The 11263-nt window shown below is 47.8% G+C and overlaps 1 protein-coding gene across 1 annotated transcript; it reads left to right on the top strand.

Annotated features, from left to right (window-relative positions):
• The first annotated feature begins 289 nt into the window (after positions 1-289).
• Positions 290-9919, top strand: LOC141326542 (uncharacterized). Its single transcript, XM_073835277.1, has 6 exons — positions 290-401; positions 472-705; positions 1205-1311; positions 1459-2931; positions 9604-9709; positions 9800-9919. The coding sequence occupies exon 4, from the start codon at positions 1796-1798 to the stop codon at positions 2780-2782; it is 987 nt and encodes a 328-aa protein (XP_073691378.1). The 5' UTR covers positions 290-401; positions 472-705; positions 1205-1311; positions 1459-1795; the 3' UTR covers positions 2783-2931; positions 9604-9709; positions 9800-9919.
• Positions 9920-11263: the final 1344 nt, after the last annotated feature.

The raw sequence follows: 11263 nt of genomic DNA on the forward strand, positions 1-11263 counted from the left end.
TTTTATTTCATTTTTTTTTTATAGTATAATGACTAACCTGCCTTTTTTAGATGATGTTTTGCATTATATAAGGAGGAAGGAAGGAGGTGCTTTGGCCAAAGTAATCTGCACAAAAGAGAAGGCCAAAGAAATTTTTATGGAATTGCACAGTAGTGCAAAAGGGGCTCACTGTGGCATTCATAAAACCTTGGATGCAGTTAGCAGAAGGTTTTATTGGCCAGGCATGTCTTTGGACATAAAAAATGGGTGAGTACAATATCATGTGTACACTTCTATTTATGTATGAGCCTACCAATCAACAAGCAAGAGACAAGATTTTTTTTTCTCAGATAATGCACTGTGCAGCTTGCCAGCAGAAACAACGTTCTCTAAAGAACCAAACTCAATATACCCCTATTCAGGTAAGTTATGTTTGTGTGATAACAATTCTCAATTTGTTGCAATGGACTTAAACATGTGAATGTTTTCCAGGTGGCAGAGCCATAGGAGATTGTGGGTATGGACTTAGTGGGAAAGCTCACACCAACAAAAGATGGCTACCAGTACATTTGTGTGATGGTAGATTATTTTACAAAGTGGTGTGAGGCTTTCCCACTGAAGTCTAAAAGGGCAGAGGAGGTGACAGAGTGTATAATTAAACTTTTCTATAAATTCGGTGCCCCGAAAAGGATACTAACGGATCAAGGCACTGAATTTGTAAACCAGGTTAGTATTAAAGTGTGTGTGTGTGTGTGTGTGTGTGTGTGTGTGTGTGTGTGTGTGTGTGTGTGTGTGTGCCTTGTTTTTGTGACATATCAGGACACAAATTTGTGTAATAACATGGGTATGACATAGGTATTACAAGGAGAGGGTGACTTATGAGGACATTGCCCATGTCCCCACTTTTCAAAAGGCTTATAAATCATACAGAATACGTTTTTTTTTGAGAATGTAAAGATATGCACAGTCTCCTGTGAGGGCTAGGTTTAGGTGTAGGGAAGGTGTAGGGTGATAGCAAATATCGTTTGTACAGTATAAAAACCATTACGTCTATGGAATGTCCCCACAATTCACAAAAACAAACGTGTGTGTGTGTGTGTGTGTGTGTGTTTGTGTGTTTTGTTTTTTCCCCCATTCTAATTCTTAACATTTTCTTGAAAGAGCTTTTTTCTTATTTAATGAAATTCCTGCTCACCTAAAAATAAAACTTTGTGTGTATATACAGATCAATCTAGAGGTGTGCCAAACACTGGGCATCAGCAGGAGCTTATGTGCACCATACCATCCACAGACAAATGGTTTGGTTGAGAAGCTTAATGGCACAATTCAGAGGTTATATATATATATATATATATATATATATATATATATATATATATTGTAGTTGTTATTGTTGTGGCGGTGTGTTTTCAGTTATAATACAGTTGGTTATTGATTTACAGGGCCATAATGTTTTTTTTTCTTCTCCTCCTTATACAGAACTTTGAGCAAGCTAGTGGAAAGGAAGCCAAGCTTGTGGGCAGATTATTTGGAGGCCACAATGTTTGGCTTGAGAACCAAAAAACAACTTACTACAAAGTTTTCGCCTTATTTTTTACTTTTTGGACATGAGGCTAGGTATCCATGTGAGGTACCAGACAAATATGAGGTCAGTACATTATTTAAACTAATTTGTTTTCTGCAATTACTTTGTAAATGTAACATGTGCAATTCTGATTCTTAGATCAATGAAAGTGTTGAGGAACTGGTAGCCGAGGAGTGCATTTCTGAATGTGTGAAACGACAGGACCGCCTTTACCAGGTTGACAAAGAAAATATGGCACAGGTTCATTCTAAAATTAAAAAAAGAAAGCTGCAAGAAAAGCCCAGGGTCCTGCAGGTTGGAGACCGAGTGTTGCGGCAAAATATAAGGAGTCAGCAGCGAAAGGGAGGCAAGCTTGACCCAGATTATGTCGGCCCATACACCGTTTTAAATGTAAAGGACAAAAGCATTGATCTCGCTGATGACAATGGCAAAATCTACCCCAAAGTAAACCTTGATCACTTAGTGCACTTCAAAGAAGAACCACCAGCAAAAGCTCCCAAAGTCACATATGTCACAACATCCTTACCTGCCACTGCGCCTTCAGTTCCCGTTTTAACCCCAGTCACTGTCAATTGCCCACCTGTTCAACCCCATCTCACATTCACCCATCCTGTTACTTTGCCAGTTACACAATTTACCCTGCATCATTTGCCCATCACCATACCTATTGTCTCATTCCAGTCCCATACCATTACCCAGCCAGCATCCTCCCTGCCTGCATCCTCAGAGCCTGCCTCCTCCCTGCCTGCAGCCTCAGAGCCTGCATCCTCTTTGCTTGCATCCTCAGACTCTGCCTCCTCCCTGCCTGCATCCTCAGAGCCTGCCTGCAGCCTCAGAGCCTACATCCTCTTTGCTTGCAGCCTCAGAGCCTGCTTCCTCTCTGCCTGCATCCTCAGACTCTGCCTCCTCCCTGCCTGCTTCCTCCCTGCCTGCATCCTCAGAGCCTACATCCTCTTTGCTTGCAGCCTCAGAGCCTGCTTCCTCTCTGCCTGCATCCTCAAACTCTGCCTCCTCCCTGCCTGCATCCTCAGAGCCTGCCTCCTCCCTGCCTGCTTCCTCCCTGCCTGCATCCTCAGAGCCTGCCTCCTCCCTGCCTGCTTCCTCCCTGCCTGCATCCTCAGAGCCTGCCTCCTCCCTGCCTGCAGTCTCAAAGTCTGCTTTCTCCCAGCTGACTTGTATGTAGCCTCCTTTTTAATTTTCAAAACTAATTTAAATTAAAAATTTAAGCATTGCCTCTTTGTGTTTTAGTGTTACAAGACATCTGGGCAGGTAAAATTGGAGGACAAATCTGGAGCAAAATAGGTCCATACAAGCTCTTTTCTATGGATCTTGAGCGCCTCAGGCCTGGAGAGGAGCTTGAAAGTGAGGTTGGTTGTTTCCATTTGAGCATCATAATTCTGACATTAACACACTGTGGTAAAACTGTGGCTATCTTGTTTGAATTTTTTCATTGCAGGTCATCAATGCATACATTGCTTGTCTTGCAAAAAGATATGCAGGCAATGCACTTGTCATTGATTCTTTTGAAATGACAAAAATGTGGAATGCCAAAGCCTGTTTAATGAAAAGGGTAAAACTGTTTACCAATCCTGATAAAATGAATACCATGAGTTTATTTATTCATTGTGTATTGATCTTGTAATCACTTGTATGCCCATATAGACAGATCTGCATAAATATGATTTGCTTCTGGGGTCTGTAAATGATGCTCACCACTGGACACTCCTGGTTTGTGTCAGGCTCGAAGGGAAGAGAGAGAGATGAAATGAACTTAGAGATCTTTTTTAATAATAAAGGATAAACTCAAAACAGAAAAGCTTCATTCAGAACATAAATCACATCATAATAAATAAAGAGAAAAGCAAACATAAAACAGACTACAACTTAACTGGAAGATAAACAGAATGGCAGGAAGACAGGCAGGTAATACTTTGGTTGGAAAGAGAGGTTTGAGTCCAGTGTCTATCGAGTAGATCTGACGGTGATCTGGTGAAAGTGCTGTGTATTTATGGAGGTGCGTTGATGAGGAGCGGCAGGTGCAGGTGATCAGAAGGCGGGTGATTGGGAACGAGTGGGCGTGGTGATGGAACCTGACGGTCTGGATGTGTTGCTGACAGTACCCCCTCCTCCACGGGCAGGTCTGGGAGCAGGACGATCCGGATGTTGATGATGATAGTCAGAGAGTAGAGATGGATCGAGAATGTCATTGCGAGGAACCCAGGACCGTTCCTCTGGACCATAGCCCTCCCAGTCCACGAGGTACTCAAGCAAGCCCCCTCGCCGCCGAGAGTCCAGGATCTCCCGGACAGAGTAGACCGAAGGGTCCTCCTGGACCTCCGGAGGAGGAGGAACCTCGGCACCGCCAGGTTCTGTGGAGGGAGGAAGAGGAGAGTTAGTGGCAGGTTTGAGCAAGGAGACATGGAATGTAGGGTGAATGCGGTAGTGTGCAGGCAGTTGGAGCTGGTAGGTGACTGGGTTGATTTGCCTCTGGATGGGGAACGGCCCGATGAGTTTCCTACAGGGCAGTCGGAGGCGGATGTCCTTCGTGGAGAGCCACACTAGCTCTCCAGGTTGGAAGGTGGGAGGTGGATAACGTCGGACATCCGCGAAGGTCTTATGTCTCCAAACTGCTTGCTGTAGGTGAACATGGGCCGAGTCCCAGACCCTCTCACTTTCCCGGAACCAGTGGTCGATGGCTGGGATGTTGGCGGGCTCTTCCGACCAGGGAAACAGAGGGGGTTGATAGCCTAGCACACACTGAAAAGGAGTAAGTCCAGTAGTGGATTGTCTCAGAGAGTTTTGGGCATATTCGGCCCAGGGAAGGTAACGGCTCCAGTCATGCTGGTCGGAAGAGCAATAGGCCCGGAGGAACCGTCCGAGTTCTTGTATCTTCCGCTCAGTCTGGCCGTTAGTTTGAGGGTGCTAGCCCGAAGATAGACTGATGGATACCTGAAGTTTTTTGAAGAATGCATGCAATACCCGGGAGATGAACTGTGGTCCCCGGTCCGACACAATGTCTTCAGGTAGACCGAAATAGCGAAAGACAGACTGGAAGAGAGTTTCTGCGGTTTCCATAGCTGTGGGCAATCCCTTGAGGGGAACAAACCTGCAGGACTTGGGGAACCGGTCTACGATGACTAGAATACAGGTGAAATTGTTGGATGATGGCAGATCGGTGAAGTCAATGCCGATGTGGGACCAGGGACGGGCAGGTATGGGTAGTGGCCGGAGTTTACCTTGAGGTAGCTGTCGTGGAGTGTTGGTCATGGCACAGACTGAGCAGGCACGGACATGTTGGGTTACCTCACGGGCTATCTTGGGCCACCAGTACCGGGAGCGAAGGAGTGAGAGGGTCCGCTTGCTGCCTGGGTGTCCAGAGCCCGGAGAGGAGTGGATGGAGTCCAGAAGGGAGGAGCGCATGGAGTAAGGGACGTACTGTTTCCCTTCCGGACCTCCCAGCGGAACTGTCTCTCGGGATGTAGCCTCCTGGAGTTGTTGGTCCAAGTCCCACACGATGGGGTTCAGAAAGAGCTCTGGAGGAAGGATGGGATCGGAGGTTGGCTGCGGGTCTGGCTGGTAGATACGGGATAATGCGTCCGCCTTCAGGTTCTTGTGGCCTGGACGGTAGGTGATGGTGAAACAGAACCTGGAGAAGAATAGGTCCCACCGAGCCTGGCGAGGATTCAGCCGTTTGGCCTCTCGGATGTATTCCAGGTTTCGGTGGTCGGTGATGACGGTAAAAGGGTGTGTAGCTCCCTCGAGCCAATGCCTCCATTCCTCCAGAGCTAGTTTGATGGCCAGGAGTTCCCGATTGCCGATGTCGTAGTTCTGTTCCGCTGGGGAAAACTTCCGGGAAAAGAAGGCACATGGATGGAGTTTGGGAGGCTCTCCGGAGTATTGTGAGAGTACGGCTCCAGCCCCGATGGTGGACGCATCTACTTCCACGATGAAGGGTTTAGTGGGGTCTGGAAGGATGAGGGCCGGAGCCGTACAGAAGGCAGTTTTGAGTGAGGTGAAGGCTTGGATGGCATCAGGAGTCCAGGTGAGGGTCTTGGGTTTGCCCTTAAGCAGGTTGGTGAGGCTGGCTGAATGAAGACTGAACTGGTGGATGAAGCGGCGATAGAAGTTCGCGAATCCGAGAAAGCGCTGAAGTTCCTTTACTGAGGTAGGTTGGGGCCAGTCCCTGATGGCTGCGACCTTGTCCGTGTCCATGCTGATCCCAGCTGGACTGATGAAGTAGCCGAGGAACTGGATGGTGGTTTGGTGGAACTTGCACTTCTCAGCCTTGAGGTACAGGTTGTGGTGTCTCAGCTTCGAGAGGACCTGCGTAACGTGGTGGCGATGGTCGGCCAGGTTCCAAGAGTAGATGAGGATGTCGTCGATGTAGACGATGACGAACCGGTGGAGGAACTCTCGGAACACCTCGTTCATGAAGCCCTGGAAGACGGAAGGCGCGTTGACCAGGCCATAGGGCATGACCCGGTAATGGTAGTGGCCAGTAGGGGTGATGAAGGCGGTCTTCCATTCGTCCCCAGTGCAGATACGGACGAGGTTGTAGGCGCTACGCAGGTCCAGCTTGGAGAAGATGCGAGCTCCACGCAGTTCCTCTAAAGCAGCTGGGACCAACGGCAGGGGGTATGGAAATTTGACCGTCTGGGAATTCAGGACACGGTAGTCAATACAAGGTCGCAGGCCTTCATCCTTCTTCCCCACAAAGAAAAAACTCGAGGCGGCTGGCAAGGTGGATGGCACGATGAAACCTTGGTGGAGAGCCTCCTTGATGTACTCCTCCATGGCCTTCTGCTCCGGGATGGACAGAGGGTAGACCTTACCCTTAGGAAGTTTGGCTCCAGGCAGCAAGTCGATGGCGCAGTCCCATGGCCTATGAGGTGGCAATTTGGTAGCAGCCTGCTTGCTAAAGACGTCCTGGAACACCCTGTAGTCCTCCGGTATGGAGATGCACTTGGAGGATTGAGGACTCTCGACAAGGGTTGACTGAAGAGAGAGGTTTGGGACGGGTAGGTGTTGAAGACAGGATTCGTGGCACTTAGATCTCCACTCGAGGATTTCACATCTTTCCCAATCCAAGGTAGGTGAGTGCTTGATCAGCCAGGGGCTTCCCAGGACGATGTCCACTGTAGCGCCCTCCAACACCTGAAATGAGATGTCCTCTACGTGGAAGTTACCGATTTGAAGTTGGCAGTCAGGAGAACGTTGCTTCACTCGGCCGGGTCCCAAGGGCTCACCTCTGATGGTGTTGATCTGATATTGAGGATGTTGAGGTAAAGCTGGTAGGTTGAGGGTTCTCAGTGTGTTGAGGGAGGTGAAGTTCCCCGAGGCACCCGAGTCGAGGAGAGCTTGTACTGTGAAGGCAGAGTCTTTGATCAGCAGAATGATCGAAAGTTTTCTCATGTTGGTTACGTCTGGGGAGATATTTAGAATACTCACAGAAGGTCGTGGTGGTTTGATAGGACAGGAAGTGATGGTATGGTTCTCGCCTCCACAGTATAGACAGAGCCCCTGGGACACACGGCGATATCTCTCAGCAGCGGATAGATGATAGGAGTCCGTCTGCATCGGCTCTGGTGTTGGAGGGGAATGTCCAGGAACGGGCGAGGCGGCTGGCAGTGAGATGGTGTCAGGAGAACATGCAAACAGGCGCTGAGCGATCTGGGTGGTCTTCTGGATGAGCGTTTCGAGACTGATTGAATCATCGAAAATCACCAGTTGCTGTCTGATGTTGCAATTCAACCCCTGACGGAAGATTGAGCAGAGCGCTGGTTCATTCCAGCCACTAAGGGTCGCTAGGGTGCGGAACCGGAGAGTGTACTCACCAGCCGAAGAAGAGCCTTGACGCAGGCGTAACAGTTCATCCGAGACTGATAAGGATCCGGTAGTTCTTCCAAAAACTTCCTTGAAGTGTTTAGTGAATGCAGATAAATTACCGATTATGGGATTTTCCGCTTGCCATAGTGCATCAGCCCAATCCAGCGCTCTGCCCGACAGCAAACTGGTGATGAACGCCGTCTTCGATCGCTCCGTGGGAAATCGCTGGGGCTGCATCTCAAAATGCAGGGTGCACTGTAGGAGGAAGCTGTTACATTTGTCCGCCTCGCCCGAATAGCAAGCAGATAAGGCCATGGGACTTCCAGAGGCAAAGGGGGAAGTGCTCAGTGAAGGCTGGAAGATTGATAGGAGAGGATCGGAAGTGGGGCGAGTTGACATGGTGAAGGATCTGTATCTTGTCTAGGTCAGATCTTCTGTCAGGCTCGAAGGGAAGAGAGAGAGATTAAATGAACTTAGAGATCTTTTTTAATAATAAAGGATAAACTCAAAATAGAAAAGCTTCATTCAGAACATAAATCACATCATAATAAATAAAGAGAAAAGCAAACATAAAACAGACTACAACTTAACTGGAAGATAAACAGAATGGCAGGAAGACAGGCAGGTAATACTTTGTTGGAAAGAGAGGTTTGAGTCCAGTGTCTATCGAGTAGATCTGACGGTGATCAGGGGTCCGTTCTTCGTACCTCGCTAACTAAATTAGCTGGATTTGATTGTTGACGATTTGGCATGATCTTGGATTGTTTGGTTCTTCGAAGCTCATCCTGGACTTGCTGTCATAGCAACAGCTCTGCAAGCTTAAACCTGCTCTGGAGCAGGTTTATTTCATGTAAACAGGATTTAGGCTGCGCTCCTGGCAGGTTATGATTGGTTGAAATGGCGAGGTCACATCTGATTGGTTAAAGAGCATGACTGACGCGGACTGACTCGCGTGGGAAAAGAAAAGTATCTTGCAAGAAAGTGTATATATATGACAGGTTCCAAAAAATATTTGGCAGCACAACTGTTGATATTATCCAACATTGATCATTCTAATAATAAATCAGCATATTAGAATGATTCCTGAAGGATCGTGTGACACTTAAGACTGGAGTAACAGCTGATAAAAATTCAGCTTTTCATCACAGGAATAAATTCTATTTCAAAGTATGTTAAAATATATTAAAAAAAACAAAAACATTATTTTATTTTGTAAAAACAATTTGCAATATTACTGTTTTTTCTGTTTTTTTAATCAAATAAATGCAGTCTTGATGAGCATAAGAGACTTCTTTAAAGACTATTACAAGTCTTACTGACCCCAAACTTTTGAACGGTAGTGTATAAAAAAATTAAAATATAAATAAAATAACATATCAAGGAAAAAACATGTAACATGGGCAGCATTAACGCGTTTAATTTGTTCACTACTTTTTGCCAGCCCTCTCTCCTTGCTTTTCCAGCCCTTGCAGTATTCCCTTGCGTTTTAATTAAACTCTGAAACTCCTGAAATCCCTCAATCAAGAGTTCTTGCTCTGCTGCAGAAAAATACTGAGCTCGCTCCTTCGTCATGTTCGCCGACCAATCAAAGCGTTGCCGATCAATGTTTCTACTATCGATACGTAGCCCCTTTTAAGCCACCCAGTGATCTCAAATAACTTCATCCAGCTATACTAATCATCAACAACAGGTGCGTTCGGAGAACCGGAATAGCGAGCTCATAGTTAGCGTGATGATTTGATCTTGGATGTGTCATTTGATCCTGGATGTAGTAAGCGAGGTACGAAGAACGGACCCCTGGTGAAAGTGCTGTGTATTTATGGAGGTGCGTTGATGAGGAGCGGCAGGTGCAGGTGATCAGAAGGCGGGTGATTGGGAACGAGTGGGCGTGGTGATGGAACCTGACGGTCCGGATGTGTTGCTGACAGTTTGCTTAATTCCCTGACTTCTCTCCTTTTTTCCCCCTGTACCTTGTACATTTGTAAAATTGTAAGTCTTTTTGTAGTTGATATATCCTCAACAAGGAAGGATTGTCTATATGAACTCCCTTGGTGAGGGAAGCAAGAAGTTGGCTCACTGCTGTAAGGCTGTGAGGTGGGAATCAATAATTGTGTAATGAAGCTCTTGATGATGATGATGATGTTGTTGTTGTTGTTGGGGTGTTTGTGTGGGGTTTTTTTAATGTAGTTTTTACACTCTTTTTTCCCCCAAAGGGATTTCATGGACCACAAGGGATTTCAGGGCACTGAATGGAAATGTGGGACGTTACCACACAGTTTACAGAAAGACGGCAATTCATGTGGAGTGTTTGTGTGCAAAGTATGTAGCTGTTATTAAAGTAAGACGTTTTTCTGCCATCTTATTATCATAGTGTTTTCTCTCCCTCTTCTTTTCCCTTTTTTTTCTTAGTTTGCAGAAGCCATTTTAACAGGAGGAAACGTCTAGGTTATGAAGGTAACCCTCGTTCCCTGAAGGAGGGAACAGAGACGTTACATGGGATCTCGCTTGAGAGACCGATCATCTCTGAGCCTTATATAAAAAGGTCAATTGCAAATTGGCGAGTGGACGTGCGCGCCGGCCACGCCCCCATACATACGGGTATATAAGATGGCCGCGCGCATCACTCAGTTAGACTTTTGCTGAAGAGCCGATCGAGCCGGCGTCAGCGCGACGTCAGGTCGTGGCAGGGGAATGTAATGTCTCCGTTCCCTCCTTCAGGGAACGAGGGTTACCTTCGTAACCTAGACGTTCCCCTTCAGTCGAATCACTCCGACGTTACATGGGAACTAGCCCTATGGAAAAGGCCACGACCCTGACGCCGCATTACGCACAACGCCACGTGCCGGCAAGTCTTCTCCAGAAGTTTCTGCAGGCGGTATTGTAACGTAACCTTCCCAACGCCCTGAAGCCCAATTAGGGGGCCCTTCCAGGGATGCCAGACGTACTGAAGCATGGGTTGGGGGGGGGGGGCGGAGCACATGAAATCTTTACATGTGGAAATGAGAATAATTCAATATATCCGTAAAGGTTTTTAGGGATACACGAGGAAAACAGCGGTCTCCTCCGCTGGAATAATAAAAAACTAAGCCACAACCTGCGGGGCGAAGGAGACCCGAGCAGGATCACAGTCAGGGACTACTCCGCATCTAGGCCGGACTGCGGGGCACGGAGGACCCAGGGTTCACCGGAGGGAACATTCTGGGATATAGCGCACGGATCCCTTTTGGGAATGGCGCAGCAAGCCGACACCAGCCATCCTCCCGCTCGCCTAAGTCTTATGTTAAGACACGGGAGGATACGGCCTCTACGCGGAGGTTGTAAAACCTAGCGAAGGTATTGGGTGTCGCCCAGCCCGCAGCTCTACAGATGTCCGCTAGTGAGGCGCCATGAGCCAACGCGTAGGATGAGGCAACACTCCTAGTGGAGTAGGCATGAACACCTAATGGGCATGGCTCTCCCTGATATAAGTAAGATAGGGAGATGGCTTCTACCACCCAATGGGCCAACCTCAGTTTGGAGACAGCATTCCCTTTCTGCTGACCTCCGAAGCAGACAAAGAGCTGCTCGGTGCGCCTGAAGTGCCGAGTACGGTCTATGTAAGTACGCAGAGCACGAACAGGGCAGAGCAGCGCAGAAGCTGGGTCTGCCTCCTCCGGGGGCAGAGCTTGCAGGTTCACCACCTGATCGCGGAAGGGCGTGGTGGGAACCTTGGGCACATAACCGGGCCGGGGTCTCAAGATGACGTGAGAATCTCCGGGCCCGAACTCAAGGCACGTTTCGTTGACAGAGAAAGCTTGTAGGTCCCCTACCCTCTTGATGGAGGCCAGAGCAGTCAGGAGCGCTGTCTTAAGAGACAGAAATTTCAGCTCAACT

The sequence above is a fragment of the Garra rufa genome, chromosome 2 (assembly GCF_049309525.1).
Source record: "Garra rufa chromosome 2, GarRuf1.0, whole genome shotgun sequence".
Taxonomy (NCBI): Eukaryota; Metazoa; Chordata; class Actinopteri; order Cypriniformes; family Cyprinidae; genus Garra; species Garra rufa.

What these genes read in the sequence shown, in the direction of transcription:
- LOC141326542 (XM_073835277.1), top strand. Translation starts at nt 1,796, where the DNA reads ATGGCACAGGTTCATTCTAAAATTAAAAAAAGAAAGCTGCAAGAAAAG.